This window comes from Scyliorhinus canicula, chromosome 17, assembly GCF_902713615.1.
Source record: "Scyliorhinus canicula chromosome 17, sScyCan1.1, whole genome shotgun sequence".
Classification (NCBI taxonomy): domain Eukaryota; kingdom Metazoa; phylum Chordata; class Chondrichthyes; order Carcharhiniformes; family Scyliorhinidae; genus Scyliorhinus; species Scyliorhinus canicula.
Genome location: NC_052162.1, coordinates 103,380,601 through 103,396,085, shown reverse-complemented (window position 1 = coordinate 103,396,085; position 15,485 = coordinate 103,380,601). Strand labels below are relative to the sequence as shown.

Below are 15,485 nucleotides of genomic sequence, written 5' to 3'. Positions count from 1 at the left end.
GTGATCTGATGGGAGATAATAAGGAGAGTGTACCTCAGATTAAAAAAGAAATCCAGGAGGGTGGAAAAGAAATTAAAAGTTTCAATGTTTTCACTGTAATAAACTAGGCCATGTAAAGTCACAGTGTTGGTGCTTGAAGAAAAGCACTGGGAAGGCTGATGTGGCCGAACGGGATAAGATAGTGGGGGTTGTTAAAGTGGCAAAAGAAAGCCCAAGAGAAGCGAAGGAGGTGCAAAAGATTGTACAGCCTGATCAAGAGATGATTGAAAAGGTGCCATATCTCTTTAAAGAATTTACTTGTGTGGGTAAAGTTTTCTCATGTGTATCAGGAGGAGCAGGTAAATAAGTCACAATTTTAAGAGATACGGGAGCGAGTCAATCGTTAATGGTAAGAAATGAGGAGTTATGTAGTTTGGTAAGAATGTTGCCAGAAAAGGGGGTAATATGTGGAATGCAGGGTGAGAGGAGTAGTGTTCAATTATATAGAACAAAGAAAATTACAGCACAGGAACAGGCCCTTCGGCCCTCCCAGCCTGCGCCATCCAGATCCTTTATCTAAACCTGTTGCCTATTTACCAAGGTCTACTTCTCTCTGTTCCCCACCCGTTCATATATCTGTCCAGATGCATCTTAAATGATGCTATCGTACCCACACCTCTGCTGGCAAAGCATTCCAGGCACCCACCACCCTCTGTGTAAAAAACTTTCCACGCACATCTCCCTTAAACTTTCCCCCTCTCACCTTGAAATCGTGACCCCTTGTAATTGACACCCCCACTCTTGGAAAAAGCTTGTTGCTATCCACCCCGTCCATACCTCTCATAACTTTGTAGACCTCAATCAGCTCTCCCCTCAACCTCCGTCTTTCCAACGAAAACAATCCTAATCTACTAAACCTTTCTTCATAGCTAGCACCCTACATACCAGGTAACATCCTGGTGAACCTCCTCTGCACCCTCTCTAAAGCATCCACATCCTTCTGGTAATGTGGCGACCAGAACTGCACGCAGTATTCCAAATGTGGCCTAACCAAAGTCCGATACAACTGTAACATGACCTGCCAACTCTTGTACTCAATACCCCGTCCGATGAAGGCAAGCATACTGAATGCCTTCTTGACCACTCTATCAACCTGCGTTTCCACCTTCAGGGTACAATGGACCTGAACTCCCAGATCTCTCTGTACATCAATTTTCCCCTGGATTCTTCCATTGACCATATAGTCTGCTCTTGAGTTAGATCTTCCAAAATGCATCACCTCGCATTTTCCTGGATTGAACTCCATCTGCCATTTCTCTGCCCAACTCTCCAATCTATCTATATTTTGCTGTATTCTCTGACAGTCCGCCTCGCTATCTGCAACTCCACCAATCTGAGTATCATCTGCAACCTTGCTCATCAGACCACTTATACCTTCGTCCAGATCATTTATGTATATCACAAACAACAGTGGTCCGAACACGGATCCCTGTGGAACACCACTAGTCACCTTTCTCCATTTTGAGACACTCCCTTCCACCACTACTCTCTGTTTCCTGTTGCCCAGCCAGTTCTTTATCCATCTAGCTAATACACTCTGAACCCCACACAACTTCACTTTTTCCAGATAAGATAAGGTTGGAAAGTCCAGTGAAGAGCGGTGAAGTGGTAGTAGGAGTAATAGAGAAACTATCTTGTCCTGGAATACAGTTTATCTTGGGTAATGATATAGCTGGATCGCAGGTGGGAGTGATGCCTACTGTGGTTGATAAGCCAGTGGAAAATGAGACAACTGAAGTGTTGAAGGACGAATATCCTGGGATTTTTCCGGATTGTGTAGTAACAAGGTCGTAAAGTCACAGGTTAAGACAAGAGGAGAAATCAAAGAGTGAAGATGAAATTGAAGTGCAATTATCAGAAATGATTTTTGATCAGATGGTTGAAAAAGAACAAGAACAGGTGGAAGATGAGGCAGATATTTTTAGTTCAGGAAAATTGGTGGAGTTACAAAAGAAAGATGTAGAAATAAAACGGATGTATCAGAAAGCATAAACGGAAGAGGAATCTGAGTATATACCAGAGTGTTTTTTTAAAATATAAATTTAGAGTACCCAATTTATTTTTTCCAATTGAGGGGCAATTTAGCGTGGCCAATCCACCTAGCTTGCACATTTTTGGGTTGTGCGGGCGAAACCCACGCAAACACAGGGAGAATGTGCAAACTTCACACAGACTGTGACCCAGAGCCGGGATCGAACCTGGGACCTCAGCGCCGTGAGTGCTAACCCACTGCGCCACCGTGCTGCCCTCCCAGAGTGTTATTACCGTAAAAGTGGAGGTGTTGCGAGTTGCACATGTGGTACCAGTGGGAGGTCATTTGGGAATAATGTAAAATCAAGCTAAAATACAAAAACATTTTTATTGGCTTGGACTACATAAAGATGTAGTTCAATTTTGCCAATCATGTCACACATGTCAAGTGATAGGGGAAACTCAAGCAGTGATAAAACCAGCACCCTTAATACCCATTTGAGGAGACTTTTACAAGGGTCCAAATTGATTGCATAGGACCACTTCGTAAAACAAAAAGTGGGAATCAATATTTTTTGACTATAATGGATGTGTTTACTAGGTTTCCAGAGGCCATTCCAGTATGTAATATTACAGCTAAAAAGATTGTGAAGGAGATACTTAAACTCTTTACTAGATATGGACTACCCACAAAAATACAATTGGATCAAGGGTCAAATTTATTTATTCAAAGAAGTTATGGATAGCTTAGGAATAAAACAATTTAAATCAACTACGTACCATCCAGAATTGCAGGGAGCATTAGAAAGGTGGCATCAGACATTAAAGACTGAGGGCTTATTGTCAAGATTATCCAGAGGATTGGGGTAATGAAATTCCATTCGTACTGTTTGCAATTAGGGATGCACCTAATGAGTCAACCAAATTTAGTCCTTTTGAACTAATTTTTGGTTATGAGGTAAGAGGACCACTTAAATCGATTAAGGAAAAATTGGCGAGTGAGAAGTTGGAAATTACTTCATTGGATTAAGTGTCAAATTTTAGGGAACGATTAAATAGAGCAGGTGAATTGGTTGGACAATATTTAAAAGTTGCACAAAATGTGATGAAATAGGGTTGTGGACAAGAAATCCAAAGTTCGTAGTTTTGCCTGTGGAGATAAAGTTTTAGTATTGTTACCAGTGGCAGGTGAGCCGTTAAAAGCTAGGGTTTGTGGGCCTCATCAGATTGAAAGGAAATTAAGTGAGGTGAATTATGTGGTAAAAACACCAGATAGAAGGATGACTCACCGAGTGTGTCATTTGAATATGCTTAAAAGGTACTTTGAAAGTGAAGCAGAGAAAAAGGGGGAGGTCTTAATGATTCTAACTCAAAATGATGAACCAAATCCAGATGACTGTGAATTTGACATACCTCAAATTAAATTGGAAAACGAGGATGTTCTTAAAAATTGGGATAAATTGTTGAGTTACCTTCCAGAGGAAAAATGGACTGACCTGAAAGAGTTATTGATATCACATGGGCATATTTATGGAGGTAAATTAGGAAGTACTGAATGCCTACACATAATGTAGATGTGGGAAATGCTGTTCCAATCAAACAACATCCATAGCAGTTTGGATCAGAAATTGGCTAGCTGATAGAAGACAAAGGGTGGTGGTTGATGGGAAATGTTCTGACTGGTGTCCAGTTACTCGTGGTGTATCACAAGGATCTGTTTTGGGGCCGCTGCTGTTTGTCATTTTTATAAATGACCTGGAGGAAGGCGTAGAAGGATGGGTGAGTAAATTTGCAGATGACACTAAAGCCGGTGGAGTTGTGGACAGTGCAGAAGGATGTTACAAGTTACAGAGGGACATAGATAATGCAGAGCTGGGCTGACAGGTGGCAAATGGAGTTTAATGTAGAAAAGTGTGAGGTGATTCATTTTGGAAGGAATAACAGGAAGATAGAGTACTGGGCTGATGGTAAGATTCTTGGTAGTGTGGATGAGCAGAGAGATCTCGGTGTCCATGTCCATAGATCCCTGAAAGTTTCCACCCAGGTTGAGAGGGTTGTTAAGAAGGCGTACGGTGTGTTAGCTTTTATTGGTAGAGGAATAGAGTTTCGGAGCCATGAGGTCATGAGTACAAAACTCTGAGCGGCCACATTTGGAGTATTGCGTGCAGTTCTGGTCGCAACATTATAGGAAGGATGTGGAAGCATTGGAAAGGGTACAGAGGAGATTTACAAGGATGTTGCCTGGTATGGAGGGAAGATCTTATGAGGAAAGGCTGAAGGGCTTGAGTCTGTTTTTGTTAGAGGGAAGAAGGTTAAGAAGTGACTTAATTGAGGCATACAAGATGATCAGAGGATTAGATAGGGTGGACATTGAGAGCCTTTATCCTCGGATGGTGATGTCCAGCACGAGGGGGACATAGCTTTAAATTGAGGGGAGATAGATATAGGACAGATGCCCAATGCGGAGCATGATCTGACACAGCAATTGCCGAATATTCCTTCCCCTTAACCCCAGCCAGCAAAGTCTTCCCCACCACAAAAAAGTCGATCAGCGAGTATACCTTATGGACTGCTGAGAAAACGAGTACTCCCATTCCCTCAGGTGCAGAAACCTCCAAAGGTCCACCCCTCAAAGGTTAGCCCAGCCAACGTCTTCGCCCCCCCCCCCCCCCCCCGATGGGACCAGCGAGCACGGCCATGACCTATCCAACCTTGGCTCCTGCACCAAGTTCCAGTTCCCCCCCCCCACCACTTCCTGTGTGTCCAAGTCGGGGATGGCCCCAAACACCTTCTTTGCAAATCCCACATGGTCCCAAATGGGATCATATACACTTAACAGCGCCACTAACCTCCCCTCCAGCGTCCCTGTCACAATCACATATCTACCCCCTGATCTGCCACCACCTTCTCCATCTGGAAGCGTACTCTTTTGTTGACCATTACCGCTACTCCTCGAGCCCTTCTGTCAAATCCAGAGTGAAACACCCAACTAACCCAGGCTTTTTTAAAGTCTCACCTGGTCGTTCACCCTCAAGTGAGCCTCCTGCAGCATTGCTCCATCGGCTTTGAAACTTTTAAGATGTGCAAGCACCCTTGACCTCCTAACCCCCTCACGTTCCACTTGACTATCCTAACTGGGGGTCTCTCACCACCCCCACCTCCACCCTTCTTATCCACCATCATCATACCACCGGGCCCTGCCCCATGAGCCTGACCCGCCCCTATCCATTATTAACATCGAACCCCTCCCAAAAATCCCCCATTTCCTCGCAAAAAAACATCTCCTATCATCAATCCCCTCGTCGGCCCATCGAAACCTGCTAACCAGGCTCCAATGTCCGCAGCCCTCCTCTCTCATAGGAACAGGAGTAGGCAATTTGGCCCCTCAAGCATGTCCCGGCATTTAATGAGATCATGGCTGATCTGTGGCCTAACTCCATATACCTGCCGTAAGCTCATATCCCTTAACATATTTGCTTAACTAAAATCTATCTCCGATTTAAAATGAGCAACTATTCTAGCTTCAACTGCTGTTTGTGGGAGAGAGTTCCAAACCTCTACCACCCTTTGCGTGAAGGAGTGCTTCCTAGCATCTCTCCTGATGGTCCAGCCCTAATTTTTAGACTATGCCTCTAGTTTTAGAATCTCCAACCAGTGGAAGTAGTTTATCTTTACCGTCTTTCTCAGTTAATATCTTAAATACTTTGGTCAGATCACCCCTTAACCTTCTAAACCTAGTGAAAAGACCTAATATGTATAATCTATCATCTTTGTAAACCTATGTTGCACTCCTTCCAAGACCAAAATATCCTTCCTAAGATGTGGTGCACAGAACTGCTCACAGTACTCCAAGTGGTGTCAAATCAGGGTTTTATATAGCTGCAGCATAACTGGAGTCTTTTTACTCCAATCTTCTAGATATAAAGGCTAGCATTCCATTAGACTTTGATAATTCTCTGCACTTGTTCATGGAATTTTAAGGATCTATGCACCTGAACCCCAAGTCTCTTTGGACATCCACTGTACACAACCTCTTTCCATTTAGAAAGTACTCTATTCTACCTTTTTTGGTCGAAAATGGGTAACCTCACACTTGCCGACATTGAACTCCATCTGCCACAATTTTGACGATTTACCTAGTGTAACAACATCTCTTTGAAATTTTATGCTATCATCGAGGCTGTCTAACTTTGCATCATCAGGGCGGCATGGTAGCACAGTGGTTCAAACTGTTGCTTCACAACACAGGGTCCCAGGTTCGATTCCCACTTGGACCACTATCTGTGTAGAGTCTGCACGTTCTCCCTGTGTTTGCGTGGGTTTCCTCCAGGTGCTCCGGTTTCCTCCCATAAGTCCCAAAAGACGTGCTTGTTAGGTGAATTGGACATTCTGAATTCTCCCTCTGTGTACCCGAACAAGCGCCGGAATATGGCGACATGAGGATTTTCACAGTAACTTCATTGCAGTGTGACTGTAAGCCTACTTATGACAATAATAGATTATTATTGTAACTTTGGATATATAACTTTTTATGCCATTATCCAAGTCATTAATGAATAATGTAAATAGCTGAGGCCCCGACACAGAGGACTGTGGTACACCACTAATCACATCCTGCCAATTAGAACAATTACCCATTAGCTGTTGCCCACCACTCAACCAATTTCCTAACCATGTCAATGTTTGCCCTCAACTCCGTGGTTCTGCCTTTGTTAACAGTGCTGAGTGGGACAATTGCCAACATTTTGCTGTTATGCATGATGGGAAAAGAGGAGAATGATTAACATTAAACAGGCAAAACAGAGAAAAATGCAGCTCTTTGCAGAATACCTTGCATGGGAACCGGAGAACAATAACTTCACTGATAACACCCTTGTTTTCTTGGAACATGAAGAACAGGTTTGAATGACATCTAGAAGCTGAACATTTTCTTTAACTGAAACCTTATAAAATACAGTGCCACAGAGATTTCAACATCGATAATCCTGGGGATCAACCATCGTCCGATCCTTTCGGGATTTAAAGGCTCACCAGCATGCATCCTTCAGAGCGAACGTGACCATGTTTTCTCTAATCAGGTAGGACATTTTTGATTCAAGTCGTGAGTCTTGAAACTCTTAATGAACACATAGCTTTAATAAACTTGTCTTAATTCAACTGGCATGAGTATTCAATTCTGAATGCATTCAGTCAGTTGAGGCCAGCAGAAGCACCAACAACATCAAATGCATTCTGGAAGTCCACATAAACAACATCCATCGACATTTCCCATCCATTGTGCTAGTCTCTTCGAAAAATTAAATAAGATTAGTCAGGCATGACATTCCGTTCACGAATCCATGCTGGCTCTCCCTGATCGACCAAAATTTTTCACGGTGTTTAGTTACTTCATCCCTGATTAGAGACTCAGTAATTTCCACATCACAGATGTTAGGATAACCGGTCTGTAATTCCCTAATTTCTCCCTGCTTAAAGTGTGAAATGACATGTGCAATCTTCCAATCCAGAGGGACTACTCCTGAATCTAGAGAACTCTGAAATATTAAAGTTAGGGCATCTACAATGTGCTCCCATACTTCCTTTAACACCCGCGATGGAAACTGACTTTTTGTCACTCTTTAGTTTAATTAAATTCCGAATTACTGATGCTGAACTTGTTAATTGTATTCAGTCCCTATCCTCTATTCTCCAGCTCTCTGATCACCTGCATCCACCTTGTGGGTATTTTCAAACTGATTCTGAACCCTCTTCAACTTAATTTATCCTTTCTGAACATCTTTAGAAATCCTATTGAGGATCGATTCATAATTCCCGTCACCCTCTTCTTCAATCCCCAGGATGTATGTCACCCCCGGTCTGTCTGTTTTCTCTGTCAGACTATCTATTAATCGTTTCCTGTAATATGTCAATGCCATTGTATCCTCCTGGCTTCACTTAGTTAAACGGAAATGTAGAAATTCTTAAGACTGATGCTTGTCAAGCCGATGATCCCGACCATGGTGATCCCACTCCTAACACCACTTGTAAAAGAGTTAGGTCCGGGATTCAGATTACTCAAAAAGAGATTGAGCACAGAAGTGATTTTAAAGTCGTTTATTGAAAACCAACAGTTTAAATATGATGCGGAAGCCAAATAGACAAAAAAAGACATGGCCCGTGACAGGTGAGAATGGTCCCGGAGGACAAACGGACTGATGACGCAGAGTGAGAGCTGGTCTCCGTAGCTGGTGGCGGCAGTCTCCTCTGAATGGTTAAATGGTGTGAGCAAGAGTGTGGGTGCTGGGTTGAAACCAGTATTGGTTTGTGTATCGTTCATGAGATCCAATTCTAACAGGGTTAGAGATGTCTTGATTCTGGACCAGTGCTCGTGACATGTCCTTGGCAGAGATTTAAAATTAAAAAAAATAAATTTAGATTACCCAATTATTTTTTTCCCCAATTAAGGGGCAATTTAGCGTGATCAGTCCAGCATATCTATTTAGGTTCTGGGGTCGAGATGTAAGCAGACACGGGGAGAATGTGCAAATTACACACGGACAGTGACCCGAGGTCGGGATCCAACACGGGTCCTTGGCACCGCGAAGCAGCAGTGCTAACCACTGCGCCACCGTGTCGCCCCTGTCCTTGGCAGAGAGAGAGAATTAGCTATTTCTCTAATATTGCATCAATTTCTGAAGATTTTATAAAGTTATTAGACAGTGATTTCTGGTAGTCTGTTATTTGGGTGCCGTTATGTGGAAATATCCATTATTCCCGTGCCGAGGGGATTTCTGTACCTGGCAGGAGGGGTAACATTTGGGAACTCTCGATTCTCCACCAATTCTCATTGCCCTTCTTCCTGCTGAATGTAATGTTCAAGTTAGTAAGAAATGTCAGCAAGGATAAATCAGCAGTTTCTGGTTGAAAATGTTCATTAGTAGAACCTCTCAGACACTGAATTGTAGAGTTTTTTTTAACCAAAGATCAATTTTCATTGAACTAAAACTTCAGAATCTTGTAGGCTAATTTCTGATGAGAGTTGCTGAATTATGGGGAGCAATCAAAGACAGCGGTTCTTAAAGGGACACTGCAGCTCTGAGAACATAATCAGCTACAGACCCAGAATATGAAACTCCATCCCAGTTACAGGGATCATTAACATCAGTAGGAACAAACCCCAACTGTCAGAATGAACATGGTTCAGTCCTGGATGTGATTAGCAGCAGTAATAACTGCAGGATCCTGCAGTCAATTGTGAATTCGCTGGTGTCTCCGCAGGTTGAATAACTGCGTGAATCCCTTCCCACAGTTGGTGCAGGTGAACGGTCTCTCTCCAGTGTGAACTCGCTGGTGTACACCAAGGTTGTGTGAAGACCTGAATCTCTTTCCACAGGAAGTACAGCTGAATGGCCTCTCCTCAGTGTGAACTCGCTGGTGTACACTGAGGTTGTGTGAAGACCTGAACCTCTTTCCACAGGAAGTGCAGCTGAACGGTCTTTCTCCTGTGTGAACTCGCTGGTGTATACTGAGGCTGGATGAAGACCTGAATCTCTTTCCGCAGGAAGTACAGCTGAATGGCCAATCCTCACTGTGAATTCGCTGGTGACTTTGCACATCAGAGGATGCAGGGAATCCTTTCCCACATACAGGACAGATGAATGGTTTCTCTCCAGTGTGAACTCGCTGGTGTATCAGCAGGTTTGATGACTGAGTGAATCCTTTTCCACATTGGGAGCAGGTGAATGGTCTGTCCCCACTGTGAACCCACTGGTGTCTCAGTAGGTTGGATGACTCAGTGAATCCTTTCCCACACTCAGAGCAGGCGAACGGCCTCTCCCCAGTGTGAACCCGCTGGTGTCTCAACAGGCTGGATGACTCCGCGAATCCTTTCCCACATTCTGAGCAACTGAATGGCTTCTCCCCAGTGTGAACTCGCTGGTGTGTCAGCAGATGGGATAATTGAGTGAATCCCTTCCCACACTGGGTGCAGGTGAATGGTCTTTCCCCAGTGTGAACCCGCTGATGTGTCAGCAGGTGGGTTAACAGTGCAAATCCCTTTCCACATGTGGAGCAGGTAAATGGCCTTTCCCCAGTATGACTGCGCCGATGGTTATCCAGCAGGGATGGGTAACTGAATGCTTTACCACAGTCCTCACATTTCCACGGTTTCTCCATGGCTTAGAAGTCCTTGTGTCTCGCCAGGTTGACTGACCAGTTGAAGCCGTCTGTAAATCCGCCCCTTCTAAATTCCTATAAACAGAGTTTACAACAGCCATCACTGTCAATACAGGATAGAAATTCAGAACACACCATTGTAGTTTCTACAGAATATTTTTTCCTCCCTTGTTCCCTCAAAGCTGCCAATCTCCGTTCCACACACTCTCCCTCTTCCCTGTGCTGAAATCCAACTCAATGTTTTGAACACTTCTTCTGTATCTTTTGAAACAATTTTGTACAACTAGAGATAATATGTTTGATCATTCACTACAGGCATTACTCGTGACAAAACATTAATCTGAAACCCCTTGACCGACCACATTGAACAGCAGACGTTAACCAAAATGTACTGTGCGGAGATTCAATGAGCGGTGAAGGTGGAAACGTTCTTGGGTTTCCTTCCTTCTTTCTCTCCTCTCTAAATCAACATGAGATCAATCTCTTGACCCAATCTGTTTTCCGGTTCTCTTCCTGATGATTAAATAACTCTAATTAAATACTGAGAAGACTGAAGACATAGTTTTCAGTCCCTTCTCCAATCACGAGGTACCAGCTCCATTCCCCCGCCCCCCCCAAGAATACTCTGAGATTAAGGGCGGCACGGTAGCACAGTGGTTAGCACGGCTCCAGGGTCGCAGGTTCGATTCACAGCTTGAGTCACTGACTGTGTGGAGTCTGCACATTATCCCAGTGTCTGCATGGTTTTCTGCCGGGTGCTCCTGTTTCCTCCCACAGTCCAAAGATGTGCAGGTTAGATGGATTGGCCATGCAAAATTGCCCTTAGTGTCCAAAAAGGTTAGGTGGGGTTACTGGGTTATGGTGGAGGCGAAGGCTTGGGTGGGGTGTTCATTCCAAGGGCTGGTGCAGACTCGATGAGCCGAATGGCCTCCTTCTGCACTGTAAAATCTGTGATTCTCTGATCACAATCTCATAGAACCTACAGTGCAAAAGGAGGCCACTTGGTCCATTGAGTTTGCATCGACCCTTGGAAAGAGCGCCCTGCTTAAACCCACGTCTCCAACCTATCCCCATAATCCAGCAACCCCACCAAAACTTTTGGACACTAAGGGGCAATTTATCGTTGCCAATCCACCTAACCTACACATCTCTGGACTGTGGGAGGAAACTGGAGCACTCAGTGGAAGCCCAGGCAGGCACAAGGAGAAAGTGCAAACTCCACACAGTCACCCAGGCCAGAATTGAACCCGGGTCCCTGGGGTTTTACATAGAACATAGCACTGTACAGCACAGTACAGGCCCTTCAGCCCACAATGTTGTGCCAAACTATACTGAAACTAAGATCAAATCAACCTACTCCCAATCATCCTAGTGCACTCCATATGCCTATCCAATAACCACTTGAAAGTTCCGAAAGTGTCCAACTCCACTACCATAGCTGGGAGTGTGTTCCACACCCCAACCACTCTCTGAGTAAAGGACCGACCTCTGACATCCCTCCTATATCTTCCACCTGAACCTTATAGTTATGCCCCCTTGTAACAGCTACATCCACCCGAGGAAAAAGTAGCTAAATGTCCACTCTATCTATCCCTCTCATCATCTTATACACCTCAATTAAGTCATCTCTCATCCTCCTTTGCTCCAATGAGAAAAGCCCTAGCTCCCTCAACCTTTCCTCATAAGACCTACCCTCCAATCCAGGCAGCATCCTGGTAAATCTCCTTTGCACCCTTTCCAATGCTTCCACATCCTTCCTATAATGAGGTGCCCAAAACCGCACACAATACTCCAAATGTAGTCTAACCAAGGTCTTGTACAGTTGCAGCATAACCTCACGGCCCCTGTTAATAAATGCTAACACACTATCGGCCTTCTTCATGGCTCTATCCACTTGGGTGGCAACTTTCAGAGATCTATGGACATGAACTCCGAGATCTCTCTTCGCCTCCACATTCTTCAGAACCCTGCTGTTAATCCTGTAATCCACATTATAATTTGTCCTACCAAAATGAATCACCTTACAATTATCAGTGTTAAACTCCATCTGCAACTTTTCAGCCCAGCTCTGCATCCTACCAATGTCTCTTTGCAGCCTACAACAGCCTTCCACATTATCCACTACTCCACCAATCTGGGTGTCATCAGCAAATTTACTTACCCAACCTTCAACTCCATCATCCAAGTCATTGATAAAAATCACAAATAGCAGTGAACCCAGCACTGATCCCTGTGGTACACCGCTGGTGACTGGGCTCCAGGATGAAAATTTACCATCTACCACCACCCTCTGTCTTCTATGTGATAGCCAGTTACTGATTCAATCGGCCAAATTTCCCTCTGTGCCCTGCCTCCTTACTTTCTGCATGAGCCGACCATGGGCACCTTATCAAACGCCTTACTAAAATCCATGTATACAAAATCAACTGCTCTACCTTCATCTATGTACTTAGTTACCTCCTCAAAGAATACAATCAAACTTGTGAGGCAAGACTTACTCCTCACAAATCCGTGCTATCCTGAATTAAGCTAATCTTTCCAAATGATCATAAGTCCTATCCCTCAGGACCCTTTCCAATAATTAACCTATGACCCAAGTGAGACTAACCGGCCTATAATTCCCAGGGTTATACCTATTCCCTTTCTTGGACAAGGGGACAACATTCGCTTCTCTCCAGTCTTCTGGCACTATTCCTGAAGACAGTGAGGACACAAAGATCAAAGCCAAAGGCTCTGCAATCTCATCCCTCGCCTCCCAAAGCATCCTGGGATATATCCCATCAGGCCCAGGGGAGTTGTCGACCCTAAGGTTTTTCAAAATTGCTAATACATCCTCCCTCAGAACATCTACCTCCTCCAGCCTACTCGCCTGTATCTTTGGAGATAGTGACCACAATTCGGTGTCTTTCACTATTGCAATGGAGAATAAGGTAGGTGAACTTATGAGCATGGATTGGTACCACAGCGATCAGTGCTGGGTCCTCTGCTATTTGTGATTTTTATCAATGACTTGGAGGAGGGGGATGAAGGGGGGGGGGGGGGGAGGGGGCAGTAAATTTGCTGATGACAGCCAGATTGGTGGAGTAGTGGACGAGGTGAAGGACTGTTGTAGGCTGCAAAGAGACATTGATAGGATGCAGAGCTGGGCCGAAAAATGGCAGATGGAGTTTAATCCTGATAAGTGTGAGGTGATTCATTTTGGAGGAAGAGAGAGATCATGTCCACAGATCTCTGAAGGTTGCCACTCAAGTGGATAGAGCCATGAAGAAGGCCTATAGTGTGTTAGCATTTATTGACAGGAGCTTGAGTTTAAGAGCCGTGGGGTCATGCTGCAACTGTACATGATCCTGGTGAGACCACACTTGGAATATTGTGTGCAGTTCCGGTCACCTCACGATAGGAAGGATGTGGAAGCATTGGAAAGGGTGCAAAGGAGATTTACCAGGATGCTGCCTGATTTGGAGGGTGGTCTTATGAGGATAGATTGAGGGAGCTAGGACTTTTCTCTTTGGAGCGGAGGAGGATGAGAGGCGACTTAATAGAGGTTTATAAGATGATGAGGGGGATCGATAGAGTGGACGTTCAGAGACTATTTCCTCGGGTGGATGTAGTGTTATAAGGGGGCATAACAATAAGGTTCAGGGTGGGAGATATAGGAGGGATGTCCGAGGTAGGTTCTTTACTCAGAGAGTGGTTAGGGTGTGGAATGGACTGCCTGCTGTGATAGCGGAGTCGGCCACTTTAGGAACTTTCAAGCGGTTATTGGATAGGCACATGGAGCACACCAGAATGACAGGGAGTGGGATAGCTTGATCTTGGTTTCGGACAAAGCTCGGCACAACATCGAGGGCCGAAGGGCCTGTTCTGTGCTGTTCTATGTATGTTCTATGTCTACAATTCCCGCTGCCTCGGAAAGGCAGCAAGCATAATTAAGGACCCGACGCACCCCAGACATACTCTCTTCCACCTTCTTCCGTCAGGAAAAGGATTCAAAAGTTTGAGGTCACATACCAAACGACTCAAGAACAGCTTCTTCCCGGCTGCCATCAGACTTTTGAATGGACCTACCTCGCATTAAGATGATCTTTTCTCTACACCCTAGCTATGAACTGTAACATTATATTTTGCAGTCTCTCCTTCCTTCTCTATGTACGGTATGCGTTGTCTGTATAGCATACAAGAAACAATACTTTTCACTGTACACTAATACATGTGACAAGAATAAATCAAAACAAAAATCATACTTTCCACCTTTAAGACACAAGAGTATTGCTAAAAAAAAAGAAATTTCTGCCAAGTTTTTCTCCTCATCATCAGGACAGAGAATACCAAATGTCAAAGATTATAATATGTCTAATTTACATTTACACTTGCTAGAAACTCCATATATTTGCCCACAGGGAGCTGTCCTCTGCAGGCAGAGGAACATGTACAGTCATGGGGACTTTTGATGAATTAAAAAATCATGGGAGGGGCAATCGCACCCTGCTGTATTCTCCATGGCAATGACTATTCAGAGCCGACTGGTCAGCCAATGAGCAGCCTTTTCTCATACTGTATGTTACTGTTCCCTTTAAAATGCGTCATTCCCCCTGTGGGTTTTTAACTGGGTTTGCAGCTCTGCAAAGATGGCGTCCACGCATGCTCCCCAGAACTCATTGCCCCATTAAAATGGCGGCTGCACAGGCGCTCTCTTGCTCATTGGCCTTTACAATGATGGCTGACGTGACCTCGGGCCTGTTTCCGGCGATAAGGCGCCAGCCGTCGTCCCGCTTTGTCCGACAGTTACAGATTGAGGATTTGGTGCCGATACCGTGAATTTTCGAAGCCTCCCAATTCATCCCGCCCCCACCCTATCTCAGTACAAGGGCTTATTTTCGGCTCTTGGTCCAGACTCGTTCTTAGCAAAAGCCGCATTTTCAATCGACTCGAGCAAAGCTCCCATACCTTCTCCGGGGACTGACAATGCTCCACCTCGCAATGATTGACGGCAACCAGGGACCAAGAGAAGGGGAGGAGCGGGAATGGCTGATCCTCCAAGCAGGGTGAATGAGGGGCGGGGACCTTGTTGGGAGTGAAGCATGCGCAGTTTGAATAGGACAGGCAGAAAGCAGGTAAAATTCGCCAAAATGCTGGCCAGAATTTGGTCCTTCAGGATTGAGGATTGTCTTCCGGATGTTATTGGGGAGGACCAGTTTGTTAAGGGTAGGCAATATAATTGCTAAGGGTAGGCCAATATTAGCGATGCACCATCAATTACACACCAGGCAAGTTGTAGAAAACCAAGTAATGGTTTTAATACTCTGATATGTAGCCTGTCT

The 15,485-nt window shown here is 44.7% G+C and overlaps 1 protein-coding gene across 1 annotated transcript in view; it reads right to left on the bottom strand.

Moving 5' to 3' along the window:
• LOC119951493 (zinc finger protein 850-like) overlaps nt 1-15,245 on the bottom strand; it is a 68,913-nt gene extending 53,668 nt beyond the window's left edge. Inside the window, exons 1-2 of the mRNA XM_038774703.1 lie at nt 15,112-15,245; nt 9,243-10,239 (exon numbers count right to left, since the gene is read on the bottom strand). Of these exons, the coding sequence (XP_038630631.1) occupies nt 9,243-10,164 (922 nt within the window). The 5' untranslated portion in view covers nt 10,165-10,239; nt 15,112-15,245. The remainder of the gene's footprint in view (nt 1-9,242; nt 10,240-15,111) is intronic.
• Nucleotides 15,246-15,485: the final 240 nt, after the last annotated feature.